General features: G+C 43.9%; 1 protein-coding gene across 1 annotated transcript in view; it reads left to right on the forward strand.

Annotated features, from left to right (window-relative positions):
• The window catches only part of LOC145345360 (uncharacterized), a 79007-nt gene extending 64480 nt beyond the window's left edge, over window positions 1-14527 (forward strand). The window contains exons 16-20 of the mRNA XM_080193177.1: window positions 690-742; window positions 4684-4775; window positions 9059-9212; window positions 12016-12079; window positions 14115-14527. Coding sequence (XP_080049303.1) covers window positions 690-742; window positions 4684-4775; window positions 9059-9212; window positions 12016-12079; window positions 14115-14329 — 578 coding nt within the window. The 3' untranslated portion in view covers window positions 14330-14527. The remainder of the gene's footprint in view (window positions 1-689; window positions 743-4683; window positions 4776-9058; window positions 9213-12015; window positions 12080-14114) is intronic.
• Window positions 14528-19654: the final 5127 nt, after the last annotated feature.

Consider the following 19654-nt stretch of genomic DNA (forward strand, 5'->3'; position numbering starts at 1 on the left):
GACAACTGAATAATGATAATCCACCCGTACCACTGGTTACCTTGTAGCAGAGGACACAAACAACTGGAAACCCTATTGACAAAAATAGCTGCCACAAAACACACAGAACGGGTGTGCAAATTCCCACCCAACGTTTATGTAACAGTTCGATAAAAAACAAAGAAACTTAAGAATCAATTATATTGCAGTGGGTCTGGAATTATTTTGATTTGATTTATTATTGTCACGTATTATTATAGTGAAAAGTATTGTTCCTTATGCACTATAAAGACAAAGCATAGCGTTCATAGAGAAGAAAAGGAAAGTGCAGAATGTGGTGTTACAATCATAGCTAGGGTGTAGAGAATGATCAGCTTCGTGGGAATTACATATATATCAAGCAAGGTGAGCTAATTTTCTTTCCTAAAGGGCACTAGGGAATAAGATCGGCTTTAAGCTCCATTTTGCTTATTTTTTGATCACCATTTTTGATACTGTCCTTTTATTCAAAATGAATTTAAATTCCAAGCTGTCATTGTTGCATTTGAACTTGTGCACTCTAATTCATTCAGCCAAATCCAGTAACATAACCACTATGCCACCACACTCTCAATTGTCTTTCTCTGGAAAATGATTATGTGTAAAATGCTGCTAAATATAAGGTATAAAGAATGAGATCTTACTATATTTCTTTAAATTTTCCATTGCAGATCCAAGCCAAACTATAGAAGCGGTGCGCAAGCATGTTTCTAAAAATCCTCCTGTAAGTAGCCTTTTACCATTGCGTAGGTAGATCTCTGCCACTGTTAACTGCTGCTCTAAAAATAATGTGCTTAGTGTTAGGAACAGTTGTTGGAGATACTACTGCTAGCTGGTCCAGTTATTAACCACAATAAACTTAGTTCATTGAGCAAAGATTCAATTTTACTGGGACAAAATTCTCAAACTCAAGGAAATTAAACTGAAAATATTCTCACCTTCATTTCTGACCATGTCCATTTCTGACACTGCATAAATTTCAATAAAAGAATGAACATTTAATTTTCATGCATAAGGTGCTCTGTAGTTCTGTTTCTTGCCATTTCTCCTGCCCTCCACTTTGAATCTTCATGAAAGCTATCATGTTACAGTATTAGATTGAATTCTGGTAAACGTTATGGACACAAGGGTGCATTGAACCTAATACATGTTAAAAATGGTGAATTGCTGTAGCATTCTAATGATTGTGCCTGTCGGTGATAGTGTGAACATTTGTGTAGAGCTTCTAATTCTGTGTGACTGAGTTTATAAACCCTTCATGTCAATTCTAATTGCAGCAACAACTTTTGGACCAGGGCATTGCATTTCGCAGAGAACAACACACATCATGGCAAAAATCAGTGTGGACAGCGATGACCTCATTGGCAGCGATGGGATCAGAAGATCCTGCTGCTGGCCAATGACAGGCCACGTCTGCAGCCATGACATACACAGCATTTATGTTGAGAGGGCTAGAATACAAGAGCAGAGATGTACTTCTGAGGCTGTGTAAGGCTCTGGTCAGACCCCATTTGGAGGATTGTGAGCAGTTTTGGGCCCTGTATCTCGGGAAGGATATGCTGGTCTTGGTGGAGTCCAGAGGAGGTTCACAAGGATGATTCCTGGAATGAAGAGCTTGTATGAGAAATGGAGAGGATTCTGGGTCTGTACTCATTGGAGTTTAGAAGGAAGAGGGGGGATCTTATTGAAACTTACAGTATACTGCTTGGCCTGGATAGAGTGGACTTGGAGAGGATTCTTCCACTAGTAGGAAAACTAGAAGCAGAGTAATTAAATGTGTGCTTTGCTGAAGTGCTTTCACAGATGATAAACTCTGAAGGCTTTCTTGGCGGTTGCTTTACTGGCTATCTGATTCTAGTCTACAAAATTGATGCCAATGCATCATACATGGTTACATCATTACTGCCTCGTTCCTGTGTAAGCATGGCCAGAAATCTTGAAATATGTTGCATATCACAGCTTTCAGTTCCTCAGTGTCATTTCCTACATTTGTGAAATTTTTTTGACATAATTTTCTCATTTTCAATTTGCATTGAAAAATGGAAATATTTAAGTTTCTCTTAATTCATTCCAAAAGTATGTTCACAGCAAGTAATTTGGAATATCCATGGCCCAAATCTTCCTGTCTATGGCTCTTCAGAGGTGGGACATACATTAGGAGATGTCCTGGTGGATCAGTGGGAATATCCCAGGGAGTCTGAGCTTCTGATGTGCTGATTCCCTGCTGCCACGGAAATGGTGGGTGACGTGGGTGGGTGACCTGCCTAGGTGGATAAGTTGGAAATGTAGGTGAGAGGGTAACGAGGGACAAGCAGGCTGATAGATGGTTTGTGCCGAGTGGGTAATGTGCAGTAGGTGGGCAGGAATCACTTGAGTCAGTGACAACAAACCAGCTCAGCCTCCTCTCCTGGACAGATACGGGGATGGGATTTTCTAGTTCTAGTTTTCTGCTTCCAGTCTTTCCTATTAGTGGAAGAATCCTCTCCAAATCCACTCTATCCAGGCCTGTTGGTATCCTGTAAGTTTCAATAAGATCCGCCCCCCCCCCACCTTCCTTCTAAACTCCAATGAGTACAGACCCAGAATCCTCAACCATTTCTCACACAACAAGCTCTTCATTCCAGGGATCATGCTGGACTCCTCCAAGACCAGCACACCCTTCCTGAGATACGGGATCCAAAACTGCTCACAATACTCCAATGGGATCTGACCAGAGCCTTTTACAGCCTCAGAAGTACATTCCTGCTCTTGTATTCTAGCCCTCTCAACATAAATGCAAATATTGCGTTTGCCTTCCTAACTGCCGACTGAACCTACATGTTAACCTCAAGAGAATCTTGAATGAGGACTCCCAAGTCCCTTTGCGCTTCTGATTTCCAAAGCATTTCCCCATTTAGAAAATAGTCTATGACTCCATTCCTCCTTCCAAAATGCATAACATCACACACTTTTCCACATTGTATTCAATCTGCCACTTCTTTGCCAACTCTCCTAACCTGCCCAAATCCTTCTGCAGCCCCCCTGCTTCCTCAATATTACCTTGACGGCTTGGGTCACTGTCCATGTGGAGTTTGCACATTCTCCCCATGTTTGTGTGGGTTTCCCAGGGTGTTCCAGTTTCCTCCCAAAGTCTGAAAGACATGCTGGTTAGGTGCATTGACCTGAACAGGTGCCGGAATGTGGTGACTAGTGGAATTTCACAGTAACTTCATTACAGTGTTTATGTAAGCCTGACTTATGACCCACACATAAGCTTTTAAAAAAAGGCAAGATGGAGTTAGCTCTGTGTTAGGATGTCGGTCAGGTTTGCGTATGTGGACTTTCAAGCGTGGGAGTGATGCCAGCACAGTGCAAGATAGGATAAAACATCTTGGTTATTTCAAAGACTTCAATGTTAAAACCATTTGACCTTTCTGTGTATTCCTCCAATTCGTTCCCAAACCACAGAAAGGCTCTTTCTGCAACTGGGTGACAGGAGTTGTGTAAAAAAATTGGGGCTGATTCTTATCTCTTTACTGCCCTGGTTTTAGACATATACTGGTTGTAACAGAACCAAAATCACATAATACTGAGTTGCTAACTTGTCGCTGGAATTCTTTCCATTCCAATTTTCACAGCACCTCACCTTAGCCGGCGAGAGTCTTGGGTCAGGACACTGGTTCCATTTTCATCCTAGTCTCTGCTTTGCTACCACCCTCAACCCAGCCACAAACTCTGGGTATTGTAAGTCTAGAGCATGAACCTTAGCTTCAATTAGGGAAGGCTGGAAGTCAGTTTGGTTTTTATTTTGGCTACGGTCACTTACATGTTTTGAACCTTCGCTTCTAATATGTCACTTCCTTGCTGTTGAAGGGGGCAGGGGCGGAGATTGGAAACAGTTTCCTTGCTGTTGTAAACTGCGGCTTCATTTCACTCCCAGAACTTTCACCCGCCCTTTCTGAGGTGCTGCACCTGACTGATTTCTGATTAGCTGCCCCATCAGATTACCTACCCTTCCAACCATCGAGCTCTGATGAACACACGGTGCTAGCAGTTCACCCATTCAGTGTGAATGAGACCTGTCCTCAAAAACTGACTGGGTGGAGCAGATGGACCGGCCCACAGCCCACCCAGTGTACTCTCAGTTTGCAAATGGCCCCCAGTATCACTTTACCTCTGAGCTTTGAGTTTGAATCCAGTTTAAACAATTGGGCTAAGAAGCTTCTTGTGCTGCATTCTACCCATAATTCATTTGCACGGTCTTAACATAATTCCTGGTGAGTGAGAGTCCACAGCATCAATTTGACAATTTGAAAAACCACAGGAATATACAATCTGATGTAAAAATGCTAACAATCTGAAAGTGCTGTTCTGAGGTATTAAGATATTGAAATTACTGGCAAGAGTAGAGGAGCACTATTGCTTTCGCTTCGTTGTACTGGGCAGTTAAGTGTTCCAAGTGGAAACTAGCTGGAAGCCCAGTTTGGTGAGAACGTGTCTATTCCATCCCTTACCGATAGAGAAATCTTCCTCCCAGTTTATTTTGTCCTGGGAAGGCAATGACATCAGTTTTCATGCTGCTATTCCTCCCAAATGCCTTCTGAAATTTGCATGTAGCAATGCAAGAACTCATTGTAAACCCACAGCGCTCAGGAGAGAGTCAAATTCATTCCCATTTGTGTCCAGTTCCAGGTTGCACCATCCGCCACTGAGGATGCGATCGGCCAAGAAAATCGCAAGCTGGTGGCTCCGTCAACTATCAACTTCATGCCGAAAAGGTTTGATTCTGCCTTTCAATTATCCTAATGAACAATGTTTGCATCTTCATAGCTCCTGACAGATAAAATTAATAGAATACACATTCCGATGCCTACAAAAGTTATAAACATTTGCAGGACGTGTTTATTGTAAGTATTTATTTCAAATTACAACAGAAGAAAATTCCGGAAAGCCATATTAACCCAAAGATATTTTTATTTGTTTATGCGAGCAAGATAACGCCCAACTCTAACTGCACTTGAACCACTGAATTCTATGTCATACAGGCACTCTCACAAAGGGATTTAACCCAGTGACAAGTGAAGAAGTGACAGTAAAGGACCTGATTTAACCATTTTCATTCTGAGTGCTGAATCTGGGCATAATTCACATCCGAATTGGAAATCTGCTTTCAGGCACCCCCATACGCACTCAGCCTGAAAAAAAAATGTGGGTTTGAATTGCACTGTGGGCGGGTCTTAGCACGCCCAAAACGATTGGAGCTCTGAACTGCACATGCACAGTTGGAAAAAATTTGAAAAAACGCGCCAGTGTCAGATCGCTCCTGGGCTGCAGAAAATGGAGAAAGTGGCCTGGGAGCGAAAAGCGGGAGCAATGGTCCAGTCATCACTGTCCCCCTTATCCACCAACCCCCTCCCCGCTACCCAGACCGATCACGACCCCTCCCCCCCCAACTCCTTACCAGAGAGCGATCTGGCCTCCCTCCCCCCCACCCCATCAGAGAATGATCTGGGGCCGCTCCCCCAGTCCCTCCCCCCCGCCCCCCCCAAGAGGATCATCTGACCCGCCTCCTCCTCCCTTCCCAGACAGCGATCGACAATCCTGTTCCCCCCACCACCAGACAACGATTGGACCTCCATCCCTCCCCGCTTCCCCACCAGAGAATGATCTGACCCACTTCCTCCAACTGTCCCCCACCACCAATTTGAGTCAGAGGGCCCTATTTTACTATTGCGTCATAGTAAAGTCAGGTGTGAGGCCATTAATGCGAAAAACTGCAGCATGCTACGGTGCAAAGGGACCTTGGGGTCCTTGTGCATGAGTCGCAAAAACCCAGCCTGCAGGTGCAGCAGGTGGTCAGGAACACAAATGGGATGCTGGCCTTCATAGCGAGGGGGATTGAATATAAAAGTACGGAGGTCTTGCTGCAACTGTACAGGGCACTGGTGAGGCCGCAGCTGGAGTACTGTGTGCAGTTTTGGTCGCCGCACTTTTGCAAGGATATTTTGGCCTTGGTGGGAGTGCAGAGGAGGTTCACTAGGCTGATACCAGAGTTGAGGGGGTTGAGCTATGAGGAGAGGCTGAATAAACTAGGCTTGTACTCGTTAGAGTTTAGAAGAATGAGGGGAGATCTCATTGAGACATATAAGACGATGAATGGGATGGATAGGATAGAGGTGGAGAGGCTCTTCCCGCTCAGAAAGGACAGTAGGACTAGAGGGCACAGCCTCAAGATAAGGTGGGGGGAGTTTAGAACAGTTCCTTCACTCAAAGGGTGGTGAATCTCTGGAATTCTCTGCCCGTTGAAGTGGTGGAGGCTGACTCGCTAAATATATTTAAGACGCGGGTAGATAGGTTTTTGATAAGCGAGGGGATTGGGGGTTATGGGGAGAAGGCGGGAAAGTGGAACTGAGCCACGTCAGATCAGCCATGATCTTATTGAATGGTGGGGCAGGCTCGAAGGGCTAGATGGCCTACTCCTGCTCCTATTTCTTATGTTCTTATTAATGCGATCTGCGCCCACATCCACACAGATTGCCATTTTACCGAAACCTGGGAGTGGCAGCTATCCGATTCCTGCCCGAAATGGGCACAACAGCGATTGATATCAATTTGCATGTATTTCAGTTGAATTAATGAACTGCTCCCCCAGCTTTATAAGTATTTCCCCCTTTACCACCGCGTTCGCCGATCCAGAATCAGGCAAAATAAACTTACGGAATAAAAGCCTGAATCGGGTGCTCCATCTGTTGAAAAGGCGAGTTCAGAGCTTCCAACGGCTCTCTGACTCAGATCAGTGTTTGGGGGTGGGGAGGGAGGCGGGTCAGATCATTCTCGTGGGGAGGGGTGAGAAGGAGGCCCGATCGTTGGCTGTTGGTGAGGGGGAGGAGGGAGGCGCATCAGGTCATTCTCTGGTGGGGAGGGAGGTAGAGGGCAGGGAGGTAGGAGGGCTAATCGTTGTCTTGTTGAGTAAGAGGTAAGGAGGAGGCGGGTCAGATCATTCTCTGATGGGGGCGAGGGGAGGGAGGGCTGTTCGTTCTCTGAAAGGGGGTGTGAGTGAGGCCAGACCATTCTCTGGAGTGGGGGAAGGAAGGCGGCGGGTAAGATATATCTCTGATGGGCAGTGGGGGCAGGAGGGAGGCCAAATCGCTCTCCAGTAGGCAAGGGGGGGGCAGATGGATGTCTGGTGGGGGGAGCAGGGGGTCACAATCAGTCTAGGTAGCAGGGTGTGGTGGGGGGGCAAGGGGTCACAATCGGTTTGGGTAGCGGGTGTGGTGAGTGGATAAGGAGGAAAATGATGCCTGTAGGGACCTTCACTCCCACTTTTGGCTCCCGGGTCACTTTCTCCACTTTCTGCGGCCCGGGAGCGATCTGACGCAGGCGCACTTCTTCAAATTTGATTCCAACTGTGCATGCGCAGTTCAGAGCTTCGATCGTTTTGGGCATGCTAAGTTGCACCCACTGCGCGATTCAGACCTGCAAATTTTTTTTCAGGCTGAGTGCATATGGGGGCGCCTGAATCTACCAGTCTTCCAAAATGCATCACCTCGCAGTTATCTAAATTAAACTCCATCTGCCATTTGTCAGCCCAACTGATCAAGATCCCGTTGCAATCCAAGATAACTGTCTTCACTGTCCATTATGCCAGCAATCTTGGTGTCATGTGCAAATTTGTTAACCATGCCTCAGATATTGTCATTCAAATCATTGATATAAATGACAAATAACAGTGGACCCAGCACCGGTCTCTGAGGGACACCGTTGGTCACAGGTCTCCAGTTTGAAAAACAACCCTGTACAACCGCCTTCTGGCTTCTGTTATCAAGCCAATTTTGTATCCATTTAGCTACCTCACCAAGGATCCTGAGAGATTTAACCTTGTGCAACAATCTACCATGCGGTACCTGATCAAAGGCCTTGCTAAAGTCCATTTAGACAACACCAACTGCACTGTCCTCATTTACTTCTTGCTTACCCCTTCAAATAAATCAATCAAATTTGTGAGACATGAAATCAAAGACGCATTGCTGTAACTCACAAGAGGACTTGGCGAATTACAGCAATGCACCTTGTAGATGTTTCACACTGCGGTCACTGTATGCCAGAGATGGAGGGGTTAATGTTTAAGAACTACATCAAGAGGGCTGCTTTGTCCTGAATGGTGTTGAACATCTTGAGTATGATTGGAGCTGCATTCATCCTGGCAAGTGGAGAGCATATTCTATTGCATCCTGACCTGTGCCTTGTAAATTGTGAAGAGGTTTGGGGAGTCAGGAGATGATGTACTCACTACACAACTCCATGTTTGAATTGCTCTTGTAGCCACAGTATTTATATGACTGGTTGAGTTCAGTTACTGTTCAATAATATATCCCAGGATGTTAGTAGTGAGGGATTCAGTGATGCCACTGCCAGGCCATGCAGGGATGACCCTGATTGCACACTATTGTAATGTCACAGCACCGTGAGGGCCATGCAGGAAGAAGCCAGCAGCGCAGAAAGACCCCAAGAGGTGGAAGTAGGTGCCCAAAGACAACAACAAATTACTAGTCGATTGAATGTATCTCTCTGTCTCTGTTCAAATTTTAATTCCCCAACTCTATGATTTAACACGTCTTTTCACTGTTCACCTGTGTTTATGCCTGGCACCCACTGGAGGGAGGAGTTCTCCCATCCTGCCTGCCGTGGGAAGCATGGTGGGTGGGAGGGATGGACCATGCAAAGGTCCATTGATCTTGGGCACGGTTCTATGGTTTTCATGTGAGCGTGGTCTGAGAATCCCACTCGATTTTTAAATTCTGTTTAATATTTACGAATATTTATTGCTGCGTAGATTAATGTACCTGATCTAATGATAATATGTTTATTGTTCTTATATTGGGGTTTACCACACACAATTCTTTGCATTTCATTTTGCATGAAGTGTGTAACATTTTGTTTAATTCTAAATGTATACAACTGGCAGACTTCAGAAAACTGATTTTTTTTTGGAGTTTCATAGATCTTGTAATATGCCATGACAATTATATTAATTTTGTCTGTTACTGGAATTACTTTATAGAAAAATTATCTTTTCTCCAAGAATATTGATACCACTCCCTCCCAGGAGAAGTTGCAATTATAAAATAGCAAAGACTCCCGTAAAACATCGGATGAATGCTGGTCATTTCTCAGCTTGGGGGGTAGAAGACGATGAAGTGCTATACTACATGCAGGTATGCAGTGTTCTTTTTCATGACAGCGAGATACTTTGTTATCTGACAGTACATTGTCAGGTTGTAAATGAAACAAAACTGTTTTTAGTCCTGTTGCAACGTGCAGGAACTGGAGCAATTTCACTACACCATCTATATTAATGCTATAGTTGCTAGTTCAGATGAAAAGCCAGGTATTTATTTCTATGCTTTGGTGAGTGGCTCATTTCCTGACCTGCACCATCAATAATGACAAACACAACAGGGGCATGGGCACACCCCAACACAAGATGCCTATTCATGTCAATCTACATCCTGACTGGGAGAGTTATCGCCATTCCTTCATTAACGCTGAGTCAGAATCATGGAACTCCCTACGTAATGATAGAATTGTAGGAATAACACCACCAGATGCATTGCAGTAATTCAGGAACAAAGATCACCACCAGTTTCTCAAAGGCAAATCGAGATGATTTTGCCAGAATGTCCAGATCCCAAAATTGAACTTTTCAAAAACAAAATTCAATGAATCAATGCAATGTGGAAAGTGAAAATGTCAAATTTGAGCAGTTGCAATCACTCCCAAGTTGTGTTTAGAATTATTCATGGGTCGCAGAGTAAGATGCAGTTCTTCTTCATGGATATTGTGGTGCATAGCATGAAAATATTTAAGAGAAACTTTGGGTCTCGGCATGGTGCCACAGTGATTAACACTGCTACCTCACAGCACTAGGGACCCGGGTTCGATTCCCAGCTTGGATCACTGTCTGTGTGGAGTTTGCACATTCTCCCTGTGTCTGCATGGGTTTCCTCTGGGCACTCCGGTTTCCTCTCACAGTTCGAAAGATGTGCTGGTTAGGTGCATTGGCCATGCTAAATTCTCCCTCAGTATACCTGAGCGGGCGCTGGAGTGTGGTGCATGGAGTAAGTGCATCTTAGTATATACATTAATTGCTGCAATGCATCCTGTATATATTAGTGGCTGCTACCACTGTGTAAATGATAAAGGGAGTGAATGTTGAAGTTGGTGGATGGTGTGCTGAACAAGTGGGCAGCATGGTGGCACAGTGGTTAACACTGCTGTCTCACAGCTCCAGGGACCCAGGTTTGATTGCCAGCTTGGGTCACTGTTATTGGGAGTCTACATCTTCTCTCCACGTCATTCCTTCTGTGTTCTCCAGTTTCCTCCCACTGAAAGGTGTGCTGGTTGGGTGCATCTCCCAGCCTCCCGAACATGCTAGAGTGTGGCAACTTGGGGATTTTCACAGTAACTTCATTGCAGTGCTGATATGTGACACTAATAAATAAACAAACAAAAGTGGACTGTTTTGTCTACGATGGTATTGAGTTTTTTGTGAGTTATTGAGCAGTTCGCATCAAGGCAAATGAGAAGTATTTTGTCACATGCCTGACTTGTGCATTCTAAATGGTGGACAGCCTCTGGGGAATCTGGAGGAATTCAGAATTCTCAGTCTCTGAATTGCTCTTGTAGCCACTGTATTTATATGGCTGGTACAGTTCAGTTTCAGGTCAAGCTAACACCCAGGATGTTGATAGTGGGGAACTCAGCAATGATAATGGCCATTGAATTTCAAGGAAAGATGCTTAGATTACCTCTTGTTGGAAATGGTCATTGCCTGCACTTGTGTGGCATGAATGCTCCTTATGATTCATCAGTCCCAGCCTGACTGCTGTCAGGTATTGCTACATTTGGACATGGACTGTGATCAGTATCTCAGGTGTTGCACATGATATTAAACACTGTGCAATCATCAGCAAACATCCACACATCTGACTTTATGATGGAGAAAGGTCATTGAAACAGCTGAAGATGTTTGGGCCTTGGACATTACCCTGTAGTGATATCCGGGGGACTGAGACCATTGGCCTCCAACAACCAAAACCATTTTCCTTTGTGGCAGGTATGAGTCCACCTTTTGGCGATTTTTACCCCTGATTCTCAATGACTCCCTTTATGCCACACTCAGTCAAGGATAGTCACTCATCTTCCCTTATGAGTTCAGTTCTTTTGTCCACGTATGGGCCAAGTCTGTAATGAGGTCAGAAACAGAATGCCACTGGCATAACTCAAAATGCACAAGCCATTGATAAGAGCCACTTTAAGTATTATCAATGACACCTTCCATCACACTGCTGATGACAAAGAGCAAACTGATGGGGTAGTAATTGGCCACATTGATTCATTGTGCTTTTCTTGGACAGGGCAGCAATGTCAGGTAGATGCTCATGCTGTATTGGAATAGCTTGGCTAGGGTCACAGCTAGTTCTGCAGTACAAGTCTTCAGTATGATTGCTGAAATGTTAGGGGTCCATAGTTTTTGCAGTACTCCCGTACCTTCAGTTGTTTCCTAATGTCCCTTGGTAGGAATTGAATTGGCTGAAGATTGGCATCCGCAGCTGGGGACCCCTGGAGGAGCTAAGATGGATCATCGGCAGTTTTGGCTAAAGATTGGTGAATAAATGGATGAACAAATCCTTTTTAAAAGAGAGCAGAGTAATACTTCTAATTAGAAGTATTTTAAAGTATTAACCTGTTGTTTAAGGAACAGCAGCTTAAATTCATTTAAGTTAGTTATTTATGCATTGATGATAAAATGAGATCCTGGTAGAGAAATATACTTGATCACGTGAGCAGAAATCCTGCTAGTATGGAACGAGATGTTGGACATCATGAAATATTGGTCAGATGTGAAAAGTACAACTGAGAACTTTAGCAATGTTGTTCTAAAGGTGGATCATAATAGCTGATGCAGCCTGGATCTGAAAGAAGGCATTTTATTTCATTATATTTCTCTTTCAACAGAAGATCAGTGATGGTGATGACCAATCTGAGGATAAGGCAATTACTCCAACACCTCATCAAGAAGGTGAAGTTTATTAAGTAAAAAGTCAGAATGTTTAAAAGCTACATGTTACTCAAAACTTATATTTACCTGACATTTAGTTATCAGGGACACTACAGCCAGAATTCTCCAACCTTGCCTGCGGTCCGCTGCTATGAACAGAGATTAGGCTAAGCATCAAATTCTCCATTCTCACTAGCAGCAGCAGAGGGATGTGCAAAACTGGAGAATTGCGGCTTACATATGTTTTAGTCCATTTCATTTTATTTACCACCACCACACCCCCACACCCATTTAGATTTTAGATTCTGTGACCAATGTGCCAACTGTATACACTAGCTCGCAGCTCCTCATCATCAGTGCAGCTTCTGGGAGATATGTATTCCAAAACATGAATTGTGCCCAGTCCATTAAATTTATAATTTGACGCCTCCAAATTGGCATTCAGTACTAAAGTTGCATTCATTCTGATAATATGCATGTGAAAATGAGCGCTTGTTGCTCCACAGGATTCTTGCTTTGGCCAGTTACTGCAGCTACATAACTGATCCGGACATGTTAAACAAGAATAAATGCTTCTTGAGTAGTTGACTATGCAAAGATAGAGTCACTGCAGTGCAGAAGGAGGTCATTCCACCCATTAACTCTGCACCGACACTTGACATTACATCTTACCCAGGCCCACCCTCATTTCTTGGGGCAGTAGCAGTGCTGTAGACACCATGGTAAAAACAACTTGATTCTTTGCAGAGCAGCCTTTGACAATTGAATAATAATCCACCTGCTCCACTGCTTATCTGATGGCAGAGGACACAAACAATTGGAAACACCACTGACAGAAGATCAGCACACAGAAGGGGTTGGAAATTCCCACCTAACATTCATGTGACAATTTGATAAAAAAAAGATAGTTAAGAATCAACTATATTGCAGTGGGCCCAGAATTATTTTGATTTGATTTATTATTGTCACGTATATTAGTATACAGTGAAAAGTATTGTTTCATACACACTACAAAGACAAAGCATACTGTACATTGAGAAGGAAAGGCGAGTGCAGAATGTGGTGTTACAGTCATAGCTAGGGTGTAGAGAAAGATCAACTTAGTGCCAAGCACATAATATACTAAGCAAGGTCAGCTAATTATCTTTCCTCAAGGGCATTAGGGAATAAGATAGGGTTTTAGCTCCATTTTGCTTATCTTTTGATCACCATTATTGATACTATCTTTTTGTTCAAAATGTATTTAATTAACTTAAATTCCTAGCTGTCATTGTTGCATTTGAACTAGTGCACTGCTAGATCCACGGTACGGGTCAAGATAGATGGGCTGGATCGGTTTTATCAGACCATTCTTTTATTTTCCAGAGGAGTTATTAATCTAGCCGTATCACAAAGTATTTATGTGTTTGTGAAATCCAATGCTTTCTTTTTTATGATTACCTTTCAAGCCTGAGTTGCTTGGCTGAAGTCACTTCCTAACCACTCGCAATGGTTAGTACTTTGCATTTCATTATGCTCGGTATCATATTACTCTTTATTTTTTGTTTCTTGAGGCTTTTGGTCTGATTGTAATGCTGATACCAACGCAGGATTCAATGCTATGAGAAACATCTCCAGCATACAATTAACCTCTTTCACAGCAGCAAATTTTGAGGATGTTCATGTGTCCCACCTTGGAGAGGCAGGACATTTAATTAACAGAATTTGAATTGGGCTCCCCCATTGATTTAAAATTCCCTGCTCATGTTTCCCAAGGGTCTTAAATTTCTCCCCACCCCACCACCACCCTTGCCCCAATCTCTGACCAAACCACCCAGTCCCATTTTTTGAACTTTCAAGCTCTGTTTTTGAGTTTGGCAAGAACCATCTGCAAATATGTGTCCTTCTGCCAACAGTGTTCCAATTTATTGGACCTAATACCAATTGGTCTCTCTGACTTTGGCTGAGCTTTACATATAAAGTTTATATTTGTGAACATGTTAAAATCTATTAATATCTGTGACTCAGAACTTTTTGCGTAAAGAATGTTGTCAAACCCTCCATTCTTTTTTTTAAGCTGCCGGATCACCACAGCATTTCCAGAATTCCATCAACAACAGTGGAGACCGTAAGAAGAGATATACCATTGCATCATTCAGACCAAGTCAGATCAAAAACAAACTGAAGCACTTTGCAACCTGGATGATATCCAAATCAAGATCAAACCGAAAGATTTCGTTTTACACTAAACGTGTCTGGGACCTGTTTACCCAAAGAATCCGATGGCTGTGATGAGAGAAGGCCACCCAAACCAACAGAGGTGTGGATTTGCAACGCATGTTGACTTATAAATGAACAGCAAACACTGACATGTAGGGGCTGTGAAATGCTGAGACATGGAATAATAACACCATGCTACAAAAGGATCCAGTCAAACAATGTTCACCGTTGCCAAGCATCTCCTGTTCTGGAATTACAAGTAGATAGACACTATGGTTAAGTTAATAGATGTACCCTTATAATTTAATTTAATGTTACCAATTTGATAGCCTTAAATATTTTAGATTTTTTTAGGTAGTCTGTTGTTTGTACATAGAATATATTTTTGAAATCAGGCAGCAAGGCTCGTGATACCACCTGACTGAAGTATTAGTCCTCAAGTTAACAAGTCACAGTAAACATTAGGAAGCATCACATGTGGATTTGAAGCATGAGAACTGCATCAAGAGGGCAAAGGATCAATAGTGATAGGTCAAAAGTAGCTCACTGCTGGGACTTGCACTGTTTACCTAAATTTGCAAGTGCTTCCAAATTTAAAAGCAAATTGAAATCATGGAGGATCTACACCAAATGTAAGAGATTGGAAATCTGGACATATGATTGTCAAATGGCATTTACTGTTAATAAATACAAAGTTCTGAAACTAGTGAAGTAAGCAGTGGGAATATAAACAGAATAGGCTATAAGAGAGAGAGAGATTTGAGTGTATTGACAGTTAGCTGACTGAATCCAGTGAGATAGTGTGTAAGGAGGGCTAACAGCAGCCTGGGATGTATAGTTAGGGGTAAGCACATAAAGGAGTATCACAACACCACATTAAAGTCCAACAGCTTTATTTGGCAGCACAAGCTTTTGGAGTGCTGCCTCTTCATCAGATGGTGGGAGATGTGTTCACTAACAGGGCATGTATAGACACAAACTCAATTTACAAGATAATGGTTGGAATGCAACTCTTTACAGGTAACCAAGTCTTAAAAATATAGATAATGTGAGTGGAGAGAGATATATATTGTCTCCAGCCAGGACTGTTATGAGATTTTGCAAGCCCAGGCAAGTTGTGGGGGTTACAGATAGTGTGACATGAACCTAAGATCCTGGTCGAGGCCATCCTCATGTGTGCGGAACTTGGCTACCAGCTTCTGCTCAGCGATTCTGCGTTGTCATCTGTCGTGAAGGCCACCTTGGAGAAGGCTTACTTGAACATCAGAGGCTGAATGCCCGTGACTGCTGAAATGTTCCTCGACTGGACGGGAACACTCCTGCCTGGTGATTGTCGAGCGACGTTCATTCATCCATTGTCATAGCATCTGCACGGTGTCTCCAATGTACCATGCCTCGGAACATCCTTTCCTTCAGCACATCAGGTAAACAACATTGGCCGAGTCGCAGGAGTATGTACCGTGTTCCTGGTGGATGGTGTTTTCTCGTGAGATGATGGCATCTGTGTTGATGATCCAGCACGTCTTGCAGGGGTTGCTGTAGTAGGGTGTGTGGTGTCGTGGTCACTGTTTGCCTGAAGGCTGGGTAGTTTGCTGAGGACAATGGTCTGTTTGACGTTGTGCGATTGTTTGAAGGCGAGAAGTATTGGTGTGGGGATGGCCTTGGCGAGATGTTCGTTTTCTTCAATGACTTGTTGAAGACTGTGGCGGTTTCTCCACTCTGGGGAAGTACTGGATGACGAAGAGTACACTGTCCGCTGTGTCCCGTGCTTGTATTCTGAGGAGGACGGTGCAGTTTTTCGCTGTGGCACATCAGAACTGTCAATTGATGAGTCAAGTGCCATACCCTGTGCTTGTGAGGGTGTCTTTCAGCGTCTAGAGGTGCATGTTGCGATCCTCCTCATTTACATAGAAACATAGAACAGTACAGGCCCTTTGACCCTCGGTGTTGTGCCGAGCTATGTCCAAACCCAAGATCAAGCTATCCTACTCCCTGTCACTCTGGTGTGCTCCATGTGCCTATCCAGTGACCGCTCGAAAGTTCCTAAAGTGTCCAACTCCACTATCACAGCAGGCAGAGCATTCCATGCCCCAACCACTCTGAGTGAAGAATCTATCTCAGACATCTCTCCTATATATCCCAACATGAACCTTATAGTTACGCCCCCTAGTAACAGCTACATCCACGTGAGGAAATAGTCTCTGCACATCCACTCTATCTATCCCCCTCATCATCTTATAAACCTCTTAAGTCGCCTCTCATCCTCCTCCGCTCTAAAGAGAAAAGCCCCAGCTCCCTCAACCTTTCCTCATAAGACTTACCCTCCAAATCAGGCAGCATCCTGGTAAATCTCTTCTGCACTTTCTCCAATGTTTCCACATCCTTCTTATAGTGAGGTGACCAGAACTGAACACAATATTCCAAATGTGGTCTCACCAACGTCCGGTATAGTTGCAGCATAACTCCACAGCTCTTAAACTCAAACCCCCCTGTTAATAAACACTATAAGCCTTCTTCACAGCTCTATCCACTTGAGTGGCAACCTTCAGAGATCTGTGGATATGAACCTCAAGACCTGTCTGTTCCCCCACATTCCTCCGAACCCTGCCATTAACCCTGTGATCCGCATTCAAGGTTGTCCTACCAAACTGAATCACCTCGCACTTATCAGGGTTAAATTCCATGTGCCACTTTTCTGCCCAGCTCTGCACCCTATCAATGTCTCTTTCCGGTGTGCAAGAGCCCTCCACCTCATCCACTACTCTACCAATCTTGGTATCATCAGCAAATTTACTAACCCATCCTTCAGCCCCCTCTTCCATGTCATTGATAAAAATCACAAATAGCAGAGGACCCAGCACCGAACCCTGTGGTACACCACTGGTAACCAGCCTCCAGCCTGAAAATTTTCCTTCCATCACCACCCTCTGTCTTCTATGAGACAGCCAGTTAATTGTCAAAATCAGCCAAATTTCCTTCTATCATTGTTCTATCATCCTCATTGTTCAAATGGAGCAAGGCAGAGAGGAGTGATTTGTGGCTGGAGAAAAAAGGGAAGGGATTGACTTTTTTTCCTTACTTTCTCACGGGGTTTCTTTTTTCCCTAGTTTAAGTGAAAAGCAGAATAGGCCGACCGCGAGATGATCTGGGAAGAATTTTTAAGCACGTGGGAGGTTTAAAAATCAGGCTACACTATCCAGCGGGCAGCGTCGTTTGCAGGCAGTGGAGTAAGCAGGCAACAAAGTGAGAGCTGAAGGGCTTTGGCTCAACGGGCTTAGGCGGAAATGGGTGAGGCAGGGTAGGTTTAGTCCTTAGTTTGTAAAAACTTAAAAACTAAGTAAACAAAATAAGGATGGAGGGTCAGGTGATGTGTTGTTCCTGCATGATGTGGGAACTGGTGGACCCCAATGTGAGCATGTCTGCACTAAGTGTTGGTTGCTTGAGGAACTCCGGCTTCGGGGTGATGAGCTGGATTCTGAGCTTCGAACACTGCGACACATCGGAGGGGGAGAAGTACCTGGATGCTGTGTTTCAGGAGACAATCACACCCCTTAGACTAACTAATTTGAATTCAGCCAGTGGTCAGAGACAAGAGGGTGTGGCTGTGAGTGAGGCAAGTAGAGGAATCCAGGAGGTAGAGTTCCAGGAGCCTCAGTCCCCGAACCTGTCCAACAGGCTCGGGATTCTTGCTCCTTGTGTGGACGGAAACAGGGACTGCAGGGTGGATGAGCAAACTGTCCGTAGGGGATAACTTCTATGATGTGTAGAGTGGAAGCTGCAGAAGTGGAGCATCGTGAGGTTATCCATCGGCTTGCGTCACAGTGGAGTACCGAGGTGACTGTCTTTGATGGAGCTGCATGTGTCCAAGAATGCAACTGATTCCAGAGAGTAGTCCATGGTGAGTCTGATGTTGGGATGGAAGTTGGTGATGGCATCTTAGAGTTGTTTCAGTGATTGTTCAAAGGAAGAAAATGTCATTGATGTATCTAATGTAAAGCATCGGCTGAAGGTCCTGTGCGGTGAAGGGGTCTTGTTTGAACCTATGCATGAAGATGTTGCCATACTGAGGTACGAATTTGGTCCCCATGGAAAACAGTGACCACAACAACTCTGCCACGGCAACCTCTGCAAAAAACATGCCAGATCAACGTGGATGCCGTCATCTCACGAGAGAACGCCATCCACCGGGTACACGATACATACGTTGTCTAGCTGATACGCTGCAGGAAAGGATTCCCAAGGCATGGTACATTTGGGGAGACCATGGAGATGCTACGACAGCAGATGAATGAACACCGTTCAACAATCACCAAGGAGGAATGTTTCCTTCCATACGGGGAATACTTCACATTCACATGCGTTCAGCCTCTGATCTTCTGGTAAGCGTTCTCCAAGGCAGCCTTCACAACATACGACAACGCAGAATTGCTGAGCAGAAACTGACAGCCAAGTTCCGCACACATGACGACAGTCTCAACGGGGATCTCGCTTCATGTCACACTGTCTGTAACCTCCACGATTTGCCTGGGCTTGCAAAATTTCACCAACTGTCCTACTGGAGACAATACACATCTCTTTAACCTGTGCTTGGCCCTCTCTCCTCTCACACTGTTCGTACCTTTGAGACTTCATTACCTGTAAAGACTTGCGTTCCAACCATTATCTTGTAAGTTGAGTTTGTGTCTCTATATACCCTGTTTGTGAACACAACACCCAATCATCTGATGAAGGGCAGTGTTTTGAAAGCTTGTGCTGCCAATTAAACCTGTTGGACTTTAACCTGTGCTTACCCCAGTCCAACACTGGCATCTCCACATCATAGGGGTAAAACTGGGGATAATAATCAGACACTTGGATTGGAGAACTATGTACAGTTTCAGTCACTGTACCACAGCAAAGGTATCCAGATATTGGAGAGTCAGCAAAGAAAAGGGAAATCAAACTAATGCCTGACTTCAATCATATGAGCTTTGAGAGTTAAAAAGTCTGTAGTTGTTTTCTCTGGAGGATCGGAATCCATGCAGAATATTCAAGGACATGTATAAACTCTAGTAATAGTTGAGGTTTCCACATGTGAGTATGGGCTCAAACATGAGAGAGATGCTACATGGAAGTTTTAGATTTAACTACTTGAGGGCAAATTGAAACTTAAGAATAATTTGATTGTATTTCTTACGCTGATCAATAAAAATAGATAGGCACTTTATTTGGATAGTATTTAGTATTTAGGTGTTGTACTGAAATCAGGGGCACCAAACAATAGGAATGAACAGGAAATGATTTGATGTATTTCAGTTGTCTACTTAGTTGATAGAATATCTTTAAAATAAATTGTTGAAGTTACACGTCTCATCTATTTTGTGTACTAATGGCAAAACTTCTGCGCTTCATCCTAAG

The sequence above is a fragment of the Carcharhinus amblyrhynchos genome, chromosome 7 (assembly GCF_965287045.1).
Source record: "Carcharhinus amblyrhynchos chromosome 7, sCarAmb.v2.hapA, whole genome shotgun sequence".
Lineage (NCBI taxonomy): Eukaryota > Metazoa > Chordata > Chondrichthyes > Carcharhiniformes > Carcharhinidae > Carcharhinus > Carcharhinus amblyrhynchos.